General features: G+C 37.7%; 1 protein-coding gene across 6 annotated transcripts in view; it reads right to left on the bottom strand.

The window, feature by feature from the left end:
* Window positions 1–273: 273 nt before the first annotated feature.
* The window catches only part of MTR (5-methyltetrahydrofolate-homocysteine methyltransferase), a 51,011-nt gene continuing 26,856 nt past the window's right edge, over window positions 274–24,428 (bottom strand). For 5 of the 6 annotated variants that reach the window (XM_048296969.1, XM_048296970.1, XM_048296972.1 and 2 more), the window contains 15 exons: window positions 21,943–22,032; window positions 21,158–21,310; window positions 20,491–20,598; window positions 16,759–16,859; window positions 14,611–14,678; window positions 13,638–13,758; window positions 10,667–10,748; window positions 9,802–9,900; window positions 8,983–9,058; window positions 7,662–7,817; window positions 6,754–6,950; window positions 3,500–3,700; window positions 2,576–2,768; window positions 1,732–1,844; window positions 274–1,599 (listed from right to left, as the gene is read on the bottom strand). In XM_048296969.1, coding sequence (XP_048152926.1) covers window positions 1,507–1,599; window positions 1,732–1,844; window positions 2,576–2,768; window positions 3,500–3,700; window positions 6,754–6,950; window positions 7,662–7,817; window positions 8,983–9,058; window positions 9,802–9,900; window positions 10,667–10,748; window positions 13,638–13,758; window positions 14,611–14,678; window positions 16,759–16,859; window positions 20,491–20,598; window positions 21,158–21,310; window positions 21,943–22,032 — 1,851 coding nt within the window. In that variant the 3' untranslated portion in view covers window positions 274–1,506. Of the gene's footprint in view, window positions 1,600–1,731; window positions 1,845–2,575; window positions 2,769–3,499; window positions 3,701–6,753; window positions 6,951–7,661; window positions 7,818–8,982; window positions 9,059–9,800; window positions 9,901–10,666; window positions 10,749–13,637; window positions 13,759–14,610; window positions 14,679–16,758; window positions 16,860–20,490; window positions 20,599–21,157; window positions 21,311–21,942; window positions 22,033–24,428 lie in introns of those variants that run through there. The other variant, XM_048296975.1, reaches the window with a different exon arrangement.

Consider the following 24,428-nt stretch of genomic DNA (forward strand, 5'->3'; position numbering starts at 1 on the left):
TACTGTATTTTTGGCAGTCTAAATGAGTGTTCTACTGAGAAACCATTCCCACTACAAGAATCAGCTACTCAGCAAGGACATGTCACAAGTCCCTGACACGGAGGGAGGCTGGGGGAGGGGAGGTCCATTTAGAAATTATTTTTGTAAGTCATTAAGGATGAGCCATTCTAAAAGATTCAGTTAAGAACACATGCAACTACTTTAAAAATCCCATAGCAGCTTTTGTAATTTCAGGTTCATGGTACAAGCACAAATTACTTTTGACATTATCTGTTCAGATTATTGCACACATTTTATTGTTGCCATTTGTAGGATTCTAATAGCATAACACCATCTTTATTAAACTGTTGATACAAGATGATTCTTTTAGCATAAAGTCAGATGAAGACATTACAAAAATTACATCACTAGTAATAGATTGCAATAAACTATTAAAAGAACAACTTCCTTACAATATTGATATTTTGTTTACAATTAGAGACCAAACAAATGAGGGGTTTCTGTCATAATATTTTACTAAATTAGTATTTAAATAATACTTGAGGCACTTTTCAGAAATTATTGAAAGCTATGAACAATTAGCACACTGAGTTAAATCTGAAGAATATGTCTACAATATTAACTGGTACATATGACAGCACTAGTTGCTTTTAAAATCCAGTTTTCTAGAAGGTTAAAAAGTTTGTAAAAGTCAGTTCCAAGCTTTCTGGCTGTCTATAGTAGCAAATATGCTGCTCTCATAATTTTAACATACAAATGATTGTTTATGTATGAATTAAGCCTCACAACATTAACTGTAAGGTAGGAAGTGCCAGCACCCTTTATACAGAATAGACAGATTGTGACTTGCTGAAACGAAGAGGAAGCATGAAGTAGACAACTCCATGGGCTCATCCCACTTCACAATACAGACCTCTGATACTTCTCCAGAAGACTCTATTATGCTGATAGTTCTACCATTGAGAACAATGTGTGTTCCCAAGCACAAGACTGAACACTGAGCAGATGATTTTTAGAAAGGAGATCTGTTCTACTTCAGTTGTTCTTGATCACTCAGTACAAAACTTTCTGTGACTTTGCAGAAAAATCACATCATATTTCTGTCCCTGGACTTGCCAAAACACACTAAAATCACAGAAGTCAAACTGTGTTCTATGCATATCCACAGCCATGGGACAGAAATTCTTGCCCCCGATTTCAAAATCTTCCACAGAACAGGAAAGCTTTGCAGTTTCCCCATCTCACCCTACACCTAGCTTCTCTGTTAGTGTCTTTGTGCACAAAATAAAAATAAATAAAAGTATGCTGCTGTGACTGAGAAACAAACATTCATGGTCCCAAGCCAAGGGCACCGGGCATATCTGATTTGAAATACTAAGTTCCTTTAATTTAAGACAATCAGACAAGTTATTGGGGTGGATGGAAGAAAGCTGTTTCCAGTGGGAAGAATTTTCTTGATCCTTCCGGCAAATGGACCATCAAAAAAAAGAAGTTCACCCACAAATATCACAGTTGTTCAGAGTCATATCCCAAAATGGGTTCTAGCCACTTCTCCACCTCTGCCACAGACAAATTTTTTCTCAGTGCATAATCTTCAACCTGCAAAGGGACCACAAAATGTGATGAAGATTTTGAAATTCCAGCTTTAAGTGTTTACAAAATCTTTGAGACATCTGCTCATAAGATGATTTTGAATGTGCTAACACTATTAAAATGGATAGTATAAGTTACCTGATCTTTACATATCTTGCCAACAGCAAAATATTTGGAATTGGGACTGGAAAAGTAGAGGCCAGAAACTGCAGAAGCAGGAATCATTGCTAGTGATTCTGTTAGACCAATTCCTGGAAAAAAGAATGAGAATTTTCTTTTTCTCTGAACTGAAAATAAGGACAAATTCAGAACCTTTTTTTTTGTTAGGCAGCTTCGAGCAAACCCAAAAAAATCTTGATGCTTTCGGATGAACTAAAAACAAACCCTTTTTTCACTTGTTAACCATTAAGAAAACCCACAGAGCTTTAAACACACTGCAGACTTTCATTACAATTACTGTAGAGTAACTGTGCAGTTTGAAGGAAAAAGCTTGGACATTTTGGCAAATGAGGTTTTGAAGCACGGGAAGGTGTTTTTGGAATTGTGGAAGTAGCAGTGAAACATCTGACATGTAAAGTATCAGAGGAAAACAAATGGAATTAATCCCTTTTTAAGAATTACCATCTTAAGGTTCCTGTGGACCAGGAAATACACTGCTGAATAGTTTTTTATTCTGTTTCTATCTGGAATGTCTTCTTACAACCATAAGGATGCCAGACATTTTCTCTGTGCAGCAAAACCCTGTTGGCATGGAATCTGCTAATTAGGGACACAACTCCTCCACCATAAGCCCTGGCAGTGTTTTGCAAATTCTTCCTTGAATGAGGCAAAATAAAAATGGCAATAAAAAGGGGAAGATAGCAATTCCCAGAAGTACTTCAGTTCAGTATTTTATGTAGTTCTGCACCACCCGATTTGTTCTTTTGTTGGAGTTTTGACTTCACATAAAAACAGTTTAAGAAACTTAGTAAAGCAGAGTTACCTGTTGTTTCCTCAATGTTTGCAAGTTTCCACATGGTGAGTTTTTCTGTATGGTCAGGCTGGCTGGGATATCCAGGGGCAGGGCGAATTCCCTCATATTTAATTTTGCGTAGGCCAGAGAGATCCAGCTGCTCACTACTACTGTAAGCCCAGAATTCCCTTCGAACCCTTTCATGGAGCTCCTCAGCAAATGCCTTGGAATAGAGTGAAAAGATTTTTTTCTGTTTTACTGATGCAATAGCTCTTTGATTAAAACAAACAATGATAAACACCTTCTTGCATTCCCGTTTTCAAGAGAGCTCTTAACATAGGTGAGACACTTGAAAGAATTAAAATTCATATGCAACACTTATTTTGCTAATTCAAGTACCTCAGTTACTTCTCTTATTAGCAGAGAGTGGTTTTTTGATTGTCCTGCTTTAAAGAGGTAAAGATGTGGACAAGTAGCCCAAAAAGACAAAGCTCATTAACCTATGGTAGTGACCCATCATTAATAGCACCAAGGTCATGAGGTCTTGACTATCTGGGAGTCTCACCCTGGTCTAGCTATGGAAGGCCACATCATTCTTGCCTCCATGCTAGGCTCAGATACTAGGAGCATGTGCTGCTGCTCCTTTTAGCAGAGGGCCTTTCCTCTAGCTCAAAGTGAGCAACAGCTTTTCTGAACTGCTCCTGCAGCTTACATGATTTTGCCAGCACTAGTTGTCCTTCAGAAAAAATTCCCACTTCAGTAAATATCTTCAGATAATAATAATCATCATCATAATATAATAATAATAATAATAATAATAATAATAATAATAATAATTTCTGAAACCCTGCTATAGCTTGAAATCCACAGCTAGAGCTACCCCCACTTGCATTGCCTCAAAGTGGCTCTAAGTTTGCTGAAAGTTGCCAGGAAACACATGATAAAACCTCATACCTCTGCTAACCGATCACCGAGAGCCTTCACCATTATGATGTTGTATTCATCATCCTGTTTCCTAAATTCATTGCATAAATCATCTACACCAAAGCAGGCCACAGCAAACAGGCCTAAGTAGTCACGAATGCCAGAATCCAGTGGTGCTATGAAGTCAGAGAGGCAGTAATATGGATCTGTGCAGGCAGAGTCCTTTTCAGCCTAAAGTAATGAAATCAATGCAATAAATCAGAACATTTTAAAATACATTAGTATCAAGTGCACTATTAAGCTAAAGACCAGTATTTTTAAGAGTAAAGGGCTTAGGGCACTTCTGACAAACACCTCAGTAGTCTTTGAGCCATGGTAGCTTTCCTATAGTTAAATTAGAAGAAAACCACCTCTCTTACTCTGAGGGTCTTTGGACAACAAAACCCCAAAGAGGAGAGATGCAGCACTGAACATACATTTTGCTTCTATTTACAGTTACTGAGTTTTAATGACTTATATTGCAAACAAATTGCTACAAAGTAAGGAATACCCTTGTGCCAACCACTGGGTAAGAGGAGGAATATTTAATCTCTACCCCTAATAGATTCCACATTTGTAAACAAAACTGACGGCTGATGTGCAAACTGAACGATTCTTCAGCAACTCCCACGGTAGAATGGTTTGAGTTTATAAACACTCCGATGTTCTTATGCTACAAACTATGTGCTCAGTGAACCAGACAAAACAGTGCCCAGGATGCAGTTTTTACTAATCACACACCAACAAAACGTTATCTATCACAACCGAAAAGTTGAATCCTAAACAAAGTTCAAGCAGGTTTATGCAAAGGGAAGTGGCCCAAAGGAAAAGGTCCTGGAGGCGCTGGTCAATACCCAGCTGAACACGAACCAGCAGGGTGCCCAGGTGGCCAAGCAGGCCAATGGCACCTTGGCCTGTATCAGAAACAGTGTGGCCAACAGGACCAGGGAAGTGCTTCTTCCCCTGCACGCAGTACTGGTGAGGCTGCACTTCAAATACTGTGTTTACTTTCAGGACCCCCAACTGAGGAAGAACACTGAGGTGCTGGAGCAAGTCCAGAGAAGGGCAGTGAAGCTGGTGATGGGTCTGGAGCACTCATCCTATGAGAAGTGGCTGAGGGAGCTGGGGAAAATGAGGCTGACGCGAGACCTTATTGCTCTCTACAGCTACCTGAACAGAGGCTGCAGCCAGGTGGGGGCTGGTCATTTCTCCCAGATAAAAACTGACAGAACAAGAGGACACAGTCTTAATCTGTGCTAGGGGAGGTTTAGGTTGGATATTTGGAGGAATTTCTTCACAGAAAGTGTAATTACGTACTGGAATAGACTGCCCAAGGAGGTGCTGCAGTCACTATCCCTGGAGGTATTTGAGGAAAGACTGGACATGGCACTCAGTGCCACGGTCTAGTTGACATGGGGTTATTCAATCACAGGTTGGACTCAATAATCTTAGAGGTCTTTTCCAAACTGATTCCGTGATATAGGGAATTAAACTGCTCATTGGCTCCTTTTCCAAAATTGGAAAAAGGTAACAGAAAGAGGTGACTGAGCACCCAAAAAGAAATCTTGAATCATATCAGTATATTACTTGTGGAAGCATGATTGCTATTTAAGAGGTGGCACAGCTCTTGCAGATCAACTTACAGAGAGAGGAAAGTTATTTAATGGCTATCACTTAGCTGAAGATTCATTTTTTTAATCCTATGACAATATTTTAGCAATGCTTTTCACCGATCTCCAACTGCATCTTAAAAGCAAATAAAACACTCCCACCCCTGAAAAACAAAGAAAAATTGTCTATTAACCTGCAAGGTTACAGAAAGTACCATAAAACTAAAGAAACATCCGTTATCCCCTCAGGTGAAATTTCTGTTAATTTTAAGGTTCTTTTGTAATTATTAGAGTTAAGGAAAATATTCCATGCATTTCTAACTTTTAGATTTATTTCACCTCCTTAATTAGTGTCAATGTCACGGAGAGAACTCTGTGTACTGAAAGGAGTATTTTATATAAGAAAGAGAAGACAATTATTCTCTTCTACTTTGCTCTGCTGAAGAAGACTCTGCCGAGTTACTATATAGACCAGGATGCAAGAGATGCAGCTAAAATACACAGAGTCTAGAAGAGCAGTATGCACAGATTTTCATGACCTTAACCTATGAGAGAAGCCTGAATAATTGGGATTTACAAGGTAAAAAAGACTAAGGAAAATAACAGTATTCCAATAATAAAAAGCATTACAAGAACAACATCAAATGAGGTATTTTCCTTGGGAGAATCCTGGCAAAAAGCCAGGAAAAGAAAGTAGTAAAGTTGATTTACATGGGGTATCAAAATGCTTAACTAAGCCATAAGTCTCTGAAACATCCGTGCCTGTGCGCTTGTTGAGAGCATCTTACATAAACATCTGCCATGGGTTGTCAAGATACACTAGATCCACCTCAGGAACTGCAACAGATATACTTAAGAGCCACATATTTCTTAGTGCAGTTCTGCAATGCTGGCACATGACTGTTCTCACAGAGTACTGTACTCCAGAAATTTAGGTAGTTATATTTTTTTTTTCTGCCCACATTTGACGACTCTGAATATGTGAGCTATGGAGAAGCCAAATCAGGATAGGGAAAAAAGAGAGGCAGAATATATTGAAAGTTCAATCTACCAAATTAAATGCAAATCTAGGTAAGTACAATTCTCTCCATCAAAGTTAGCTGCCAACTAATTCTAAATGGCCTCTTCATATAGTGAATTTTACAAAAAAATTAAGACTATCAAAAACAATTATCTCCATTGAGCTTTATTTTCCAGGTTTTTTAAATTCTAACTGGGTTTAAGCATTAACATATTCAAGCGGAATTTTTCATCTACAGTAGAATCCAGAGATATTAAGAGAACAAAGGTTCATTGGGTTCTAATTTAGCAACACAAGATTCATGTGATTAATTTATACAGTGAATTGCTTTAGGACATCTTAAAATTGAGACAGAAAATGCACGTTAATATCTCAAGATGTCAAACCTACAAAGCATTTTGTACAATTATTATAATGCAAAATACTACAAATACTACAATACAAAGACCTGGCTCATCACTAACAGGATCTTGTTATTACTGAAAGAAATGACAAGACAACGACTGCAGAACGATTACAACAACCATTTTCTACAGTTTTAATAGGGCACTTCTATTACATTCCTGCTATTCAGGGGGAAAAACAGTCACTTAGGAAGTGTGCTGTCACTGTACCTGTTGCCTCAATCCATAAAATTTTGCTATTGGTTCTGAAGATCCCACTGCCTCTTCTACAGCATACAAGTGGATATCATCTTGAACACTTCGAGCTGGCCAGAACCCAACCACACCTCTGGCTTGTAATTTCTTTTCATTAATCAATGTTTTCAGTAGATCTTGAGCATCATTATAAACCCTCTTAGCTTCTTCACCTATTAAAAACAAAAGAAAAAAGAAATTGCCTTAGAAAAGGCATGTTTTCATAATTGGCTGAACAGGTTTAAGAATTGTTTGAAGATTGATTCATTTTTCACATAATTGTCCAATGACTGCAATGATCGGTTAGCTACAGCAAAGATAGCAGTGTGATCATAGGGCTGTAACAACATATACCTTAGAGAAAAAAACCCCAAACAAAGTACAAAATGTTTCAGACAGCACCATTCTAGTAGAGGCAGAGAACACAAAACAAAATAAGCAAGAGACTCGGTGTGTGCACCTACATTACCACAGTGCAGCAGACCCAGAGCACTGCTTTCAATGTCACCCTTGCATTTTCATCATGTATTTCAAAGCCTACTGAATAGCTTCAAAAGGGGACAGAACTCTCCTGCCACCTTCACCAACAACAGGAACACAGATATATTAAGCGCTCTGCTGCCATTTTCTGTCAATAAAATACCTCCCTGTGCTTTGGCAGGTGAATGCTAAATAAGATGACTGAGCATTTTTCTGCACTTATTTTTCAGCCTCACATGGCAACAGTTGGTTCACTAAGCATTGCTTTGAACAAATTATTTCAGTGACGTTCTTTGAATGTATTTGTATTACTCCTATGTATTTCAAAACATTTGAAATCTTACTGCAGCACACTGGGCCTGTTAGGGTTAGTTATATGAAGTAAATGCAATTTCAATACCCACCTACAGTTTTATCACTAAAGATCTTAGGGAAACTCCGGTTGGGATACTTTCCCCTAAGTTGCCAGACATCAAAGAAGGGCTTCCAGTCAATGTACTCTACCAGCCGCTTCAGGTCATAATCTTCAAAGACTTTTGTGCCGATGAATTTTGGTTTAACTGCAGGAATCAGAAGTACAGTCCGACATGACAAAAATAATTTAAAATCGCTTTAACATTTGCAACATAACTGACATTCAGCTGCCTCCACCCCTGCAAATGACCTCTTCCAAACTAATTTTCCTAGAATTCTCATTGTCACAGTGTTCCCAAGTCATACCATACTCCCCAGTTACAATGTAACAACAACAAAAAAGCATAAAAGGCATATAAAGTTTAAATAGAAAATTTAAGGCCTTTTGTTCTTCCTCGTAAATCGATAGTTTTTAGCTGTTGGAACTTATTTCATTGGCCAGAATATTGGCCAAGACACAAGACCAAAAGAACGTACACAACTTACCAATACCTCACACACTTCATGGGCATATACATTTCATACTTACAAATTCCTTTCTATACACAGACATGTTATGTCCTATGACAGTGCAGAATGTTTCTGTAAATTTACATGCAATTTCTAAGAACTTTTTCAGCCACCCCACATGTTTAAATGCTCACACACAAGTGAGAAAGCAAGATGGATCTATCTGTGTAAAGCCACAAGCTTTGCGCTTGTTTTAGCTGGTCAATACTTTGTAACACATTAAGATAAGCTATTGAAAATTAGCATCTTATTGAGTCTTGTAAATGAAACAACAGAAAGCAGCGCTAGCATCACTGCAGGATGCAACTTCTTCTCAAATGCTGTTTATATTCTAGTCCAATTTAAAAGAAAAAATAAAACAAAACCAGTACAAAAACTGATGGCAGAAGGGTAGGAAAAAGTATAAGGAGGAATTTGCTAAAAATGCCATGTCACAGCATGTGTTCCCCAAATATGGTACAGTAAGGTGTGCAATGTAATGAGCCAGGCAGACACTATTTTGCAAAAGCCACCATTAGAGTTTTCTTTGATTATATGTTGTTATGGGTAACACATTGTTTTGGGATTTTTTTTTCAGTTGTTTTTATTAAATATTAAATTATTTTTTAAATGAGCTGTAAAAAAGCAGAAAGAGAACATTAAAATTAATGCAAAAAAAATCTCTGTTGAGACAGATACCAATTTACTTAAGCTGTTACACTGCTATATTCTGAAGTTTAAAGCATAATTTAATTAAAAATGTATCTACAATAAATACACAAAATAAAATACAGGCACAGCAACCACAAACATATAGCTGACCTGGTATATGGCCTGATAACCAGTTATTATGGAAACCTTTTCTTCTAGCTTGCTGAAGAGACAAGTATCTTCTTTCCTACATAGACATAAAGGTTAATTTCAGAATGCCATCTTTCAGATACGTAAACTGTAACTGTTGACTTCATGGTAAAGTTTTACTCAAAATACCCTTCAGGACAAATCTGACAACAGATAATTTCAGTCTCAACAACTCCCAGTTCCCAAGTGTAAAGTAAGATTACATCACAAGCAGATCATTATTTTTGCCTGTATAATTCTAATAAAACTGGCCTACAAGATTTCTGGTTCCTCTGAACTACACTGGAACTTCCTTTATTACTTCAAAATATAGGTACAGAAAGATATTCTCCTACTGCTCTGATGCCTCACCTAAACAAGACTAAGACATTGGGAAAGCATGGTGGTTTAAAATTCTCAATAGAGCATGGCTCAGTAGCAGCAAAAGCAACCAGCACCCTTTTCATTGCCCCAGCGGAAGCAAATCCAGCTACTGCTCCAGGAGAGCACAGGTTGATTTAAGATGACATGACTGCCAGCTCCATGGAGGTCCTAGATACCACTGATTAGCCACTGTGGAGAATCAAGAATTTGCCAAGCGTGTGTTAAGATTCATGAAGAAGGTCTAACAGGCTAGAAAATTTGATTTCATAAGCACTTCTGAAAGTTTTCAATCCATTTTACTGCAAGTTTAAAATCAAAACAAATATACCTGAAGGTCTTCATAAGGAGCTGAACAGCAAGAGTAACAAGGCAACTGCCAACCACTTCAAACAAGAAGATAATCAATTACATTTGTACCTTGAGAGACTCATAGTGTTCTTGTCTAATTTCTTCATATTCCTCTAATATTTCTTCAAAGAAATCATCCTTTATACTATCGTCTAAGAGCTGGGAGCACTGAAAAACACAGGAAGGAGAAAGCACTAAGTACATACTGTAACACACTACAGTAAGGACAAAGCGAATTTCAGACTAGGCAACCTGTCTTTTGGCCTCTCTTGGAAACACTAAACTAAGCCTTACCAATAATCTTCAACTTACATTCAAACTATTCAAACTATCCGTGTTTAGATTACAATTATTACTGATATCTCAGCCCTACTACACAGGTAACATTGGCAGAGCCAAGTCTGGCTCTGGAAAGACCTGAGCGAAGAAGACTCCAAAACTTCAGAGATTAAATAGTCACAGAAGCAACACACAGCTTGGCCTACTCTTTACCACTAGGTATTTGCCAGCTAAGACCACCCATTTCTCTGAAAGAGAATCCATCCCAAAAAACTCCAGCCACACGTTTCTGAGTACTAATGTTGCTATCCATCTACCTTCAAAAATATATCCAATTTAGCCAGAATAGCAGTTCACATATAACTCCATCAGTCTTCACTACAAAACTACAGTCAAGGACTCAGTGAATGTCACCCTCACTACAGTAATGGGCATTTAAATGAAAGTACCCAGCGACCATAACTGTGACAAGCCAGATGAGAACCACGTGGCAGCACAAAACAGCTGAAGCAAGTGTAATTTACATACTTGTCTCTGATGCTCCCCTTTAATTTTCTGCCACAACATTAAGCCTTAAGAGGAAAGGATGAAAGGCACAACAGAAAAACAGGGCATATATCTTTGCATGGACAAGAAACTATAATTTAGAACTTACAACCACAACACTCTTCGATGCGTCCAGGACATGAACTACAGGTGCACTATATCGTGGGGCAATTTTAACAGCTGTGTGTGTTCTTCAATGAAAAAGAAAAAGAGTGAGCATTTCACAACTAAAACAAAAAACCAACAAAACCAAGAAAACCCAAACAACCCACCAACAAAAAAAAGCAGACAGTGAAATAAATCCTGACTTAATGCATAGACCAGAACTTCAAAAGAAGAAGTTCATTCATCCATCTGCTATGCATGAATCATTAAACACAGATTTTAATAACAGGTATATAAACACTTCCCTTCAAAGAGTATCAGAACACTTCATAAATAATGTGCCAACACACATTCCCTCAATGTCTTACCAACTGAATGAAAATCAGCAACTCATTAGTTTCAAGTCTTAGAAAACTTCAGTAAGGCTATTCCAAACTAAGCCTACCAAGAACTAACAATTTCTTTAATCCTTTTTCCTCATCTTACATTTTTCCCTCCCACATGCTAATTTTTAGGTCTGTGGATTAGTATTAACCTAATTCAGTGATGATTATTCCATTTCTCAAAATCAGAGGTATGAGTCCTCTCTACAGCTGAAGAAGGAATTCTGCCAGTGGTCAATAAATATTGCAAACTTGCACCTTGAAAATGCAGTAAACTTTGCATTGTAACTACAGGTGCAATCAGGACAGATCCTTCTCTTCACAGTCTGTCAAATTATGAGACTAGCTGCTGAAGCCACAAAATATGGACTCTAATAGGTCTGCTATAATATGTGCTACTCTGACAAAGAAAGCAACACTGCTAACCATTTCCAGTGATGCAAGAATGAGCTCTGCTCAGAGTCCCACCAAAACTCTGCAAGCAAGTGTAGGAACAAAGACCTTATAGGCCTTATAGTTTGCTTTCTTCTATGCTAAGGTCAAACAACATTTCTAAAATTGAACTTAAATCAGAGCCTAGGAAGCAATCTTCCATAACAAAGGTAAGATCACCTTTTTCTTCAGGTTCTGTCAAATATTTAAAGCACTTGGACACGGAGGTTTACTCATGACTGTAAAACACAGCTGTGTAAACAACTGTCCAGCATCTCCTGACTTTGCTTCTAGGAGTTGCATTTTTGATCTTGGCAGCTCTATTTTTTACAAAAAGGTATATTTTCTATTTTGATAGGAACAGACAAAGGAAACAAAAGAAGGTATGGTCCTAAAATGGCACTGTATCAACCACTACATGCTAATTTTTGTATTTCTTTAAGTAAATTTTAGGACAGTGAGAATCTTACCATTATTTCTCAGCACCTGAATTTACCAAAGTAACATAGTAAGAATGCTAAAATCATCATTACTGTAAATTATGAAAAAACTCTATTATGTGGATTCTGGAGACTAAATCCAGCCTCTCTCTCTTTCAAACTAACCTCACTACACACTCTTCCAAATACTCAGGGTCTCCTTATTCCAAATAACAGTGGCAATTTATTACAGTGCAAAAAATGCAGATGGTTCTTCACTAGCAACCTCTGACATATACACGACCTTTAAGAATACACACAGGAGGTTAAATTTAAGACTGGGAAAGTAATATTAAATATACATTAAGAATCCAATCTTCCATAAAGAGTACCTTGTGGACATATATTTTATAGACACTGTATTGTATCTGGGCATATGTAAAGTATATATTTATATACAGTTCACATGAATAAAATCATAATTTTTATACTCAAAATTATACGTATAGTCTTCAGTAATTTCCATATTCACGGATAAAACTAGTGCTGCTTCCCTATCAGCTACATTCCTCTCTGTGAATAAATTCTGCAAAATTATTTTATGCTGGTTATTTGACATCAATTACTAGGCCACAACGCCCTGGGTGAAAACACTGAGATGTGAAGAAATGCTTTCCTAAGACTCCCACTTAGAATAAAGCCTTCCCTCCACTCCCCAATTTTTTTTTTTAAATAAGAAAAATCCGTCTATGTTTGTTCTCTGTACCAAAGCAATAGGAAGAGGCTCATATGGAAAAGGAGAAAAGGGATACAGTGAACCCTGTATTATACTTGCAGGAATAATAATGACAGGTAGTGATCCTACTTTCCGCTGTCTGTCAAATTATGAGATGATTTGTTAAAGCCCAAATACAGAATACAATATATGTTGCTCTGATAAAGAAAGCAACACTGCTCACAGCTTCTAGTTACACAGAAAATGACCTCTGCAGTCTTCTGAGCTGTCACCTCCTCAAGTATATTGTACACAAACCAGTCAGCAAAGCTTTATCCACGACTCTTATACATGCCCAGAACACATCTGTGGTAATGCTAATACTAGCTGTCAGTGAGCTGTCAACATGGTCTTCAGGAAATCACAGCAGCTGTATTATTTCATTTGAACAGATCTGAGAGGACAAGATCTCAACAGCTCAGTCTATCAAAATCAACATGATGAGTACTTCAAGGCAAGCAGCACGGCTTTATCCGCTACCAGCCTGCTTGAGCAGCACTGGAGGCTCAACACAGTGAACCATGATCCAGGAAAATACAGTAACTTCCTTAAAGATAACAGCTCCCTGATGTCAACATGGCCATTTCTAGTCTCAAAATCCTGCATTTTTAGAATGCTTTGGTGAATGAAAATAGATCATTCAACCCCTTAGAAGAACAGAACTATATTCATACACATATGTGCACAAACTTTTAGAAAAAACCGTATTTCCACATATAATATACACTTGTACAAATTAAATGTTTAAGATGTCCATTATTTGTTATGTACTAACTACATTTTACCTCTATAATCTAGGACTTCTGAAACAAGAAATAACACTAAATCTGAGGGTGAATATATATCAGTATGTGGGTAGAGGAAAAATGAGAGAAAGGGAGAAAGAAATAGCTATAAATTTTCTTTTTCACTAGTTAAACACTGTTTGCGTATAAGCTGCCCATCTTCCCAACTGAGGTATCTTACTTAGAAGTAGTTGCTCCTCCAATGAGCAAAGGAATCTTTATTGCCAATCTCTCCATTTCCTTGGCGACAAAAATCATCTCATCCAAAGATGGGGTGATGAGACCAGACAGGCCAATTATATCTATTGCAAATTTACAAACACACATGCACAAAACTTTTAGCCAATCCACTAGAAAGACACAGAAATCAGTACAGAAAAGTTTATTTCAAACATCAGATAGCTTCATGCATCAGATAGAAAAGAATGAGATAAAAAGCAGGGTAGTCACTAGTCTAGAAGGGAGGTTTGACCCAATTAGAAAGTGAAAGCTTTCCAAGAATGACAGTAATTCCAAATCCCCAGTTTAAGATATTTCTCGGTCTTCACAGTTGCTGAACACCTACTGCTCTAGTTTCAGCAATAAATAAACAGTACTTTTGATTAGCAAGCTCCAAGTCTCAGAAGTTCAGTACTGAGGAGGGAAATAAGACAAAATAATTATAAGTTGTGCTCTTAGAAACAGCAAATGCTTTCATCACCTATGTTCCACACAATTCATCTTTTCCAAGATGCAGCAGACTGTTCCAAAGCAACTGTAATTTGTTTCAGAAAGTTCATTATTTATTAGAACAATTCATTCCTGATTTCACACTCACTGATCTGGCAGGCTGAATGCCAAGTTCTTTTACTGATTTAAGATCCAACAAGAAATTACTTAGACTTTTCAAGGCTCCATTTATCCATCTGTAAAACAAATACTACAAGATCTCTCTTGGAGTTCTCCTTTTAATATAGGGTTTCAGTTCCTCAGGCTAAGTTTCACAGAAGTGTCAAATGCTAAAAAATTAATATGGTTAAAGTAGAAATTCTGACTTCTCTGAAGATAATCTGATCAAATCATAGACAGCATAGGAATGCAATAAGCAGCAATTAAAAAATGTAAGTGTGATTTAAAAATCAAACAATTCAGAAGTACTAATGAAATCTCTATACCTGCTCTGTTCTCAACAGCAGCTCTTAATATCTTATCACATGGAGTCATGACTCCTAAATCAATAACTCTGTGGAAAGAAAGGAGATGACATAAGATCCTTTAAATAACAAATCAAATTTCTGCTACATGGCAAATACATTCCTCTTGCTGTAAATAACTGACCTAAAAATTGAAGTTAAGATTGAGATTTTTTTTTGTTTCTCTTAAGACTGCTTTTGGGAATTTTTATACAGGAAATACCTCTGGGTCTGGTAAAATTTTCAGTAAGAGTTCCAGATGGCATAATAATTAAGAAAATTCAAGTGTAAGAGGGGCTTCTATTTTTAAATAAATTTTTGGATTGTACTAAGTCTGGCTGAGATGAGTTAATTTTCTTCATGGCAGCCAGTATGGTGCTGCGTTTTAGATCTGTGGCCAAAACAATGCTGCTAAACTAAAGTTTAACTATTGATGAGCAATGCTTTCACAGCATCAAGGCCTTTTTTGTTTCTCACTCTAGTCCCCCAAGGAATAGATTGTGAGTAGACACAACCAGGCAGATGATCCATACTAACCAAAGAAATATTCCATGGCACATGAAGTCAAGCTCAGCAATAAAAGGGAAGAGGAAGGAGCTTAGAGGGGTTAGCCATATTCTGCTCAGGAACTGGCTAGGTACCAGTCTCATGGGAGGTGGCAAGGGGATTGCCTTTGTACCACTTGTTTTTTCTTTCTTTCTTTCCCTCTTCTTCCACTTCTCCTTCAGTTATTAAACACTTTTCTCCACCCACAATTTTTCTTGCTTTCTTTCTTCCTTTCATCTTTCCCCACCCCACTGAGGCTGGCTGGGTGGAAGTGAGTGGCTGTGTGGTGCTTAGCCGCCTACCAAGCTACCAACAGCAGTAGCATTTCTGAAGTTATCTGGATAACAAAAATATTTTGTGGACATCATACCTTATATCAGGAATATAAGATGATTCACATCAAGCTTGTTTGCCTTATTAAAGCATACATTTTATGAAATGGGACACTGAACTTCCCTCATTATTCCTATTAACCCTAGCCATTGCCAGGGTTTTTATTTTTTCAAGTAAACCACCCCAGCCTGCTGATTTCACTCAGCCTCACTCATGGTGACAGAGAACATTATGGCTTCCTTTCAGTAAGTCTAAATAAAGCTCAAGAAAGCCTGAATCCAATCAACATAATTTCAAGAGGAAATTAAATGAAATATATTGCATATACACAGCACTGCTACTGACTTCAACATTTTGTGCTTTAAAATAAAGGGATAATTTTGGCTCTTTTTAGAGCAAATGACAACCCAAAGTCAAAACTGAACTAAAGGAATGAACAGTAAGACAGAGCTCCAAAACCAATTCAGCTTTGCACAACGTGTGACAGACCCTTGAAAAGGGCACTGATGGAAACATGACCATTCATTCTAACACTGTTGCCAACCCTTCTGCATGTCCATGAAGGACCTGGCTTTTCTTGAAGTTCTAACTTTTTCAGTTCAGAAACAGAATGTCAATATCATCTCTTATTTAACAAAGCACACCTCAGCAAGTTTTTAAAACCTCCTAGTCAACAAACAATGTGAAAAACACACAGGATTCATTTGAATCTTACGAGACTTCATTTTTTCCCAACAAAACCCACACATAGTACTGCCTACTGCAATTGTCATATCTGATTTCTTCAGACATTTTATGTTTAAAACATCATACTTAACATATTTAACTGATATAAAACAAATACAAAAATTTATATTCTCATCTATGTTCTGCCTACTGCAATTGTCATATCTGATTTCTTCAGACATTTTATGTTTAAAACATCATACTTAACATATTTAACTGATATAAAACAAATACAAAAATTTATATTCTCATCTATGTTCCAAGTGATGTTAAACTGCAGATTCACCTCAGACGCCAATTTATCAGGAAAAACAATATTAAAGGAGGAGATAATACTCCCTCTTGCCTCCCCATCAAGTAATAGCTGCTATGATCTGTGTTCCCAATCACAGCTTGGGGAACAGAGGATAATTCCTAAGAAATGCCCACCTCTGTTATCACCACAGCTGCAGCTAAAGAGAGGTACTAATAATTACCAACTCTTCTACAGCTGTGTTCCCAGCTACCTAATGTCAGTCTCTTCACCTGAAATTGTTGCAGCCCAGAACAACTCCCACAATGTTCTTGCCGATATCATGTACATCTCCCTTCACAGTTGCCAGTACTATTGTACCCTGGTAAGGATCCTAGAAGTTGAAGAAATAACAGGAGTTAAATTACTCATAAGCCTTGGTATGTTTGAACACATCCTTCAACAGTGCAATACCAATCCATGACCCAGACTTCTACTATAGTACAAGTAACTGCAAAGAGTAGTACAGATAATACAGTAAATATTAAAAATTATCTCAAAAGATCCAGGTAATAGAAACTTGAATTATTCTTACAAAATGCATGGATGTTATTCAAAAATCTGTGTGTGAAAAAATAAAACAGCAGTTAAAACAATTTCAGATACGGATAGCATTTTTTGCAGTGCAATAACTGAACTCCTAAGGTATTTCTGCTCCAAATATACACCTCGCCAATGAAGAGATTAAATATTTAGAACAAAAGGGTATGAATACTTATAATTACAGGTCTGTTTGTGCATCACGATCAATCTTTTGATGCAATGCTGAGAAGAACGGGAAATTAGCAAACTTAGAAGGAAAATTAGAAGAATTAGCAAAAGCAGAAGAGGCTCATTTTTATGCAACACAAATAACAAGGGAGTTTTCAGCGCAGTAATCAGGCAACTTCAGACCACCCTAGCTGAACAAACAGGCTGAAGAAGGATCCCCTTGAAGAAAGGAAGCTGTTCTGTCACAAGCAGGTCCTAGGCTAGACAGCAGTCAGCTTGACAAAGGTGCTGCCAGCAGCACAACAGTGGAACTTCCCACAGCAGCTCTCCACCAGGACACAGGACTTGGCAATACCTTTGTAGTTGTATAATCACTGCCGTCATTTGGAACAGCTCCAGGCTATAACAGTAGTATGTCTGAGTTGCTGCAGCATCAGATGCCAGTAAGCAACTACATGAACTGCACAGAATTTAAATAAAGTGGAAACCTGAGCATATTCTACACAAAACTATAAAATATTTTTCCAGACGGTATCTCATCTCCTTCACACATGGCAGAACTGGATGACTGAATCCTTCCTATGAAGCATGTAATATTTCTGGACATATAGAGTAGGTCTCTACTTCATGAACCTACACTGCTTTTGCAGTTGCAATATTATGGGTTAAAAAAACCTCTATATATTACCAAGAGTGATATTAGTATTTCCTGTGGTTCTAACACATTTGTTGAATAAAATCCCTGGATCCCCACCAATGCTGCTGTTTACTAAAATCTAGTATCTCCCCAGTGCTTCTGTTTTACAGAAGGCCAGAAAACAGAGGAAGCAAAATGGAGGTCTGTAAGTCAGCCATCTCAGTACACCAACAGAAGAATTTGCAGCTGGAAATATACTGCTGGAATGCAAGAGAAAAGAGATTAATCAAGGACTGGGAGAAGAACAAAACATGCTGCCCCACATTAGGTATCATACCTACTCATACCTAATAATTACCAATGATTTAATGAGTGATTTATACCAAAAAAAATTTTGGATTTGCACATAAGAAGAAGAAAAATCTGTGCAGGGTAGCAAACAATATGGGCCATAGCACATACCACTTTAAACAAACTCTATTTAAGGCACACTTGTTTCAATTGTCTTAAGCAAGGAGGTCCTCAAGTTCTGGGCATACATCCAAAGGCCTTCTTTGTTTTTCATCTTGATACAGATCCACAGCCACAGCCATTTATCCTCAAATGTAACTATCAATGCTTTGCATTTCCTGGCAGTCTGTGACTAAAACTGTCCTGGAGGGTACAATGGCCTGGGTAACATCAGACAGATCAGTTACCAGAGTTTGCAAATCATTTTCCTTCAAGTCAACGTACTTAGGGAATAGATGCCACTGTTTTCTCTCTTTCATTGATTCTCTATACAGTGACACATCTTTGTAAGAGGAAGACACTACCTCCCTTGCCCAGCAGAAGGTAGAGAAAGCAGGATGACAGAAGCCCTGCCTTTTCCCTCCTGCTCTCCTCAGCCACACAGAACATCTCACTCACTCTCTCAGAATGTTTGTTATCTTTTTTAGAACCTCTCAAATCCCACTTCACTTCTTTTTAGCCAGAGAATGTGCCAGAGCATTCACAGAAGATCCTAATTCACCACTCATGGAATCGATGGGGTATTGATTTTAAATGACTTCAAACAGTATCAGAACAAAACAGAGGGTGCCAAATACCAGCACTGTCATCTGAATTAAAAGAGTACAGCACAAACTGGAGAGAGACGACAAAGGGAAAGGTGATTTGTGACAGCCAGAAAACAGATTCGCTTGAGAAACGTGAGAGAAGACACCTTCACATCCAGAAAGAGCATGGGAGAAGAGACTAGGCATTCTCCTTCTTTCATTAAGATCAGTCAGGTTTAATTATCAGGCCATTTTTCCAAATTTTTTGCTGTATTTGTTACGTTTATGCTGGACAATCACACAACAGATGCACAACAAATACAAAGATAAAATGTAAGAAGATTTCAAGGAAAGTATTAGGAACCATTAGAAAACCCACAGAAGGGAAGCCAAAGGAAATACACAATTATCACAGTTCAGAGAAATTCTGCTATTCTTTCTTTTATGTGTGTGTTAAATAACAGATTCTGATCATAGCTATTGTCTCTGAAAACTCATGAAGACAAGGTAAGATTCCATAGGACTAAAATGTAAAGACACATCAAACCTAAATTTGATAGTCAAAGACAACAGAAGATGAAAAATATTTAACAACCAAAACTGCAAGCACCTATCACATTATAAACGTAGTAGGAAACTGCAGAAAAGAACATTTAAAATGGGATTCTATCCAATTCATCTGAACCATCTTTTCTACTGAATAGAATCTTGTCAGTTTGCAGAAACAAGAGACATATATCTTCATTTTCTAATGGTGCTATCACATAGACCATTTACCAAATTTGGAAGCAATTACTTCAAGTATATTCACAGGTAGTTGATAAAACTACCCCACCAGCTGTTGGCTGTGAATCAGAAAATGTTGTAAACAAGAGGCCCACAAGGATATGAATGTCATTGATTATCTTAAAATATATATATTTTATATATTAGATAAAAAGTAGTTTTCAGAAGCTGGAGGAAAAATACACATATGAGAGGACAACTATATTCAGACCCTATTGTCTTCTCCCCTGCATTTTGGTCATGGCTACACATGCAACGAACATACTATTCTATCATAACAAGAGGTCTTAAATCACAATCTATGGAGAAAAAGGAAGGAAGAAATTGGTTTGTTTAGCTGGAAGAATGACCAGGTCTATGGAGAAGGGAAGAGTTACATGAAGAGGAAATGGTGACAGGCTTTGAACATGAGAAAGAAAATTACAGAGTTCACCAAGGGCAGAAGAATTAGAAGCAAGTGGCAAAATCTGCCATAAAGTTAGAAATACCAGGAATAAGTAACACTAGAATTAAATGCCTGTAAAAATACAAGAAATGAGTAACATCGGTATAAAGGGCCTCCATAGGCTTATCGGCATCATTCAGGAAACTGTGACAACAGCTTGGGCACACACCAAAGTGTTCCACAAAATCTGCACTTTATGAATTTCAAACCTACTTCAAATTATCCTGAGATTGTCAGTTTCCATATGACTGCATCAAGTCTGCAGCATAAATGTAAATAGCAACAAATAATTCCTATATTTGTCATAGCATTCAACAAAAGAATTACAGCACAAAGGACTGTATCTTGCCTCTTCTTCTGTGCTGCCTTGCTTGGCCCTCCTTTCCTCTCTTTCTTTTTCCATATAGGGAATAAGATGGCCAACTGCCTTCTTCATAACTCGAGCAGACTTTATCACCTGCACAGATAAAGGTGGCGGCAGAATAAACAATAAAGACAAGGTATAGGAAAACCTCAGTTTCCTTTTAGCTTTCTCATTCAGGCAATAAATGAAACTTCATTTGCAGCCCCAGGTGGCAGCTTTCAGATCATTCTATGGCAGCAGGCTGCTGGCCTTACTGGGTTAAGGCTCTACACATGACACTTTCTTCCACAGTGCAGCCTCCCAGACCACTCACAATAGAACCGAAAGCTACAGATAAACTTGGAAGGTGCTAAACACAGCAAATTTTATTTGGGCCTTTTTTCTCTCTTGTGCTTTTTCATGGGCTAAGACTTAAAACTGCATTTCAAATAAAGCAAAAACACTCAGGAAGAACAGAAACAAATGTAATCATGCACAAAGGAAGTCAAGGTCCAAAGTAAAATAAGAAAATGGCTGCTTCTCAGCAGTACCTGAATTTTTACAATTCCTGTGCCATACCTGAAAACACAGCCAAGTATAGAATGTTTTGGCTACATTTTACAATGCTAGTTTTTGTGAAGTAGGAAAATACATGACATTATTTTCTCATTACCTGAGGCAGAAACATCTTTCCAGCACCAAAAAGATCACCAACAATTTTCATGCCATTCATCAAAGGCCCTTCAATTACATTTAGAGGTCTAGGATATTTTTCCTGATTTAATCTTGCTTCTTCTGTATCTGCAGTGACATACTTCTCAATGCCCTGAGAAAAAAAAATGAGAAGCTTTTATCTTGCTAGAAATACAACTTCCATTTAGTTGACTTCTCCCCAGAAAAAAATCCCACAATGAAAGTACAAATAGCTACTGTAGATATTGAGTCTTTAAAAATACCTCAAATGTGTATTGAAAATAGGCATTCTTAGGAACCAAAACACCACAATTCTTAGGCAGATAAAGTTATTCACAGCACGTCCTCAGTATTAACAGATTTGTCAATTTTTTTTTAACTATGTCATAAGAAAACCCCAACACTCAAAGGTTGCTTCCACAGTGCAAGTGCCACTCAGCGCAGTACTACTGAAGGACCAAAAAAAGCCGTAGGAAGTAAAAGGAGTATGTTCCAAAGAAAAAACAGTGTGTTTCTACCAACACTAGTGGAATAAAGTATTAAGGGTCAAAGACTTCAGTGTCTGAAGTTTAAAGACACACCTCTACAGTTTTCTCTGTTATTGAAGTTAACTAGATCAGCTGCATTTATTATTCATTATTAATTAATAGCTTGTGAAAAAACGTCAGCTGAAGAACTTTTAAAGCCAAATACGTCCCTTGAAGTCCAAGCTGAGATCATGTCTCTGAGCACTGATGGGTAGGACAGTTTTCTGCACACATTCACCTTTATGAGAGCATATTCCAGCCTTTCCTCCACAGAGCCTTTACGCCACTCATCAGTCTGTACAACTTTTTTTCCTCCTTGGGCATGATTCTGAAAAGAAAAGACATCCATAGAAGCTTGCAAGCATAAGGAGTGCAATTATGGACTTCACTTTCAGGAAAACAAGGATATTTCCAAGTACTGGCTCATAAAATAATTTTAGACTATTCAAAAGGTTTATATACATGCACATCATGTTGCAAACACCTATGATGTAATACAGGCAGGGAGTCTACATCCCAATAGGTACACGCCTCAGTGAAAATGTAAACAAAATAATTTAAAAAAAAAAAAGAGCAGTTTGATAATTTTTATGCTCATAAAAATGATGACATGACTAATCCTAAGGGTTTTACTTTGGGGAACATATTTTAAATTGATTCCTGGCCCACACACTACATTTAATTTTAAAATTCTAATTAATTTGGCACTAATTCAGTTTCTGCTGGAATAGGTTATGTTATTCCATATCACAGACATGTTTTCCATCAGTCAGCCTACAAAACTACTGTTTGTCACACACATAGACTGTCCCAAACTACCGCATAGCCTCTCTGTCTCACACTCGTACTCCCCTTGGCTATGAACACAGAGGCCAAAAGGGCTTCACAGTGCAAAGAAGTTCATAAGCACCCACCCCAGGAATTGCTTGTGGAAGAGCACCTTATCCATCAGTTCAGCCATCACACTTCAGGCAAGTAACTTCTTCTCCTCAGTTATTAGACATAATCTGACATCTTTCAGGCCTTATGAAGTTGCTATACTTTTGAGTGCTCATCAGCAAGTTTTTAAAGATAAAGTCATGGAAACAAGACCTCACTCATGGGAACAGAAAACAGAACAAGCTTTCATTCAAGTTTATACAAATACTAGCTAAACTTCACAGCTTCTTGTTGCCTCATCTTATTCCCCTCATATGTGCAGTTTGTAAAAAGGAATGAAAGAAGAAATAAAATGTTGCCTAGAGACAATGTAGAGTCATATTAATTATTAGCTATATTAAAAAACCTGACTGGACATGTCCCTAAGCAACCTGATCTTGGCTGACCCCTGCTCTGAGCAGAGGGCTTGTAGTAGATGATCTCCAGAGGTCCCTTTCTACCTCAGGAGTCACTTTATGTGATTCATTGAAATGATACCAAGTGTTCCTCAACCTCTGGCCAGACAGTTTAACAAGGGAAACACTCCAGCCTAAAAATAACCCATGACACTGTAGGGTGGACATGCAGGAACAACAGTGTCAAACACTATATGAGATCTTTACAATCAGCATGGCTATACTGCATGTTGAGGATGAAAAAAACTGCCTCGGGAAGGACAACTCCCATTGCCCTAAATGCCACAGTTTCAGTTTAAGAATGTCTGCAGATATGTACTTCATGGAAAATGGTTTTTAATCTCAAACTTCAGATGAAGACTGATTTCCTAAATCTGCAAAGATTAAGTTCCCCCTTTTTGCCACTACACTATTTTACTCCCACAATAAAACTACCACCACAAATAAAAGCAGAAATTCCAACAATGGCTTCCCAAACTTATAGACCTAGGACTCATCATCCACTTTCATTTCTAGTTTTAATGCTCCATTTGAATTCCTCCCTTTATTTTTCTTCCTCTTTATGCAGTCTTGAATATCCCAATGGTGCAACTTGGCTTAAACAGACAAGATCACTCCCAGCTAAATTGCTTGGACACCAAGAGCACCATCTAAAATAGCCTAAGCACAAGGGATAAAGAGAGTCTTCCTGTACTAGTTTTCAACATGCTGCCACTGTTACTATAAAGCATGCACCACCACAGGGCAAAATATGAACCAAATGAAGCTCTGCACAGAAATATTACCTCCAGGAGCTACAAAACAGGCATGCAAATCTTCTTGTGCACTTGAATCTAAGAGCCACCTAACCCAGAGAGACTTTTGCTGTATCTTCCATTCAGAACAGGATTTCACCAGCTGTCTTATGAACAACGTGTAACCTTTGTCCTTTATCACCACCATCATTACAACATCTCAAAAGCCCTAAATAGCTGATACTCACCCTTGACATGCTACATGAAGCGGAAGTCTATGGCACAGCCACAAGTCACAAGCAACTTCTTCACCTTTTACATATTCTCCAAGCAAAGCATTGCCACCAGAGAGAGAGGTTTACTCTTTGTCTCGCACCGCACACTTGTCAATTAAGTTCCAGCACCAAGATTGGCTTGGTTGTGGGTTGGCCTTTTCTGGTTTTCGGTTGGGGTTTTTGGTTTTTTTTTTTTTCTTTTTTGGTTTGTGAGGGTTTTCTTTGTCTTAGAAAAGTCTGTTTGGGATTTTTGCTTCTTGTATTTTGGGGGGGGGTTGTTTTTTTCCTTTGGAGAATGCCTATGCAGCTTGGTCTCCTGAAGCATATGAAGAACTCCGGTGCAGGCCCTTCCATGACATAAAACTGGAGAGGTTTGATCTA

Source organism: Corvus hawaiiensis, chromosome 3, assembly GCF_020740725.1.
Source record: "Corvus hawaiiensis isolate bCorHaw1 chromosome 3, bCorHaw1.pri.cur, whole genome shotgun sequence".
Lineage (NCBI taxonomy): Eukaryota > Metazoa > Chordata > Aves > Passeriformes > Corvidae > Corvus > Corvus hawaiiensis.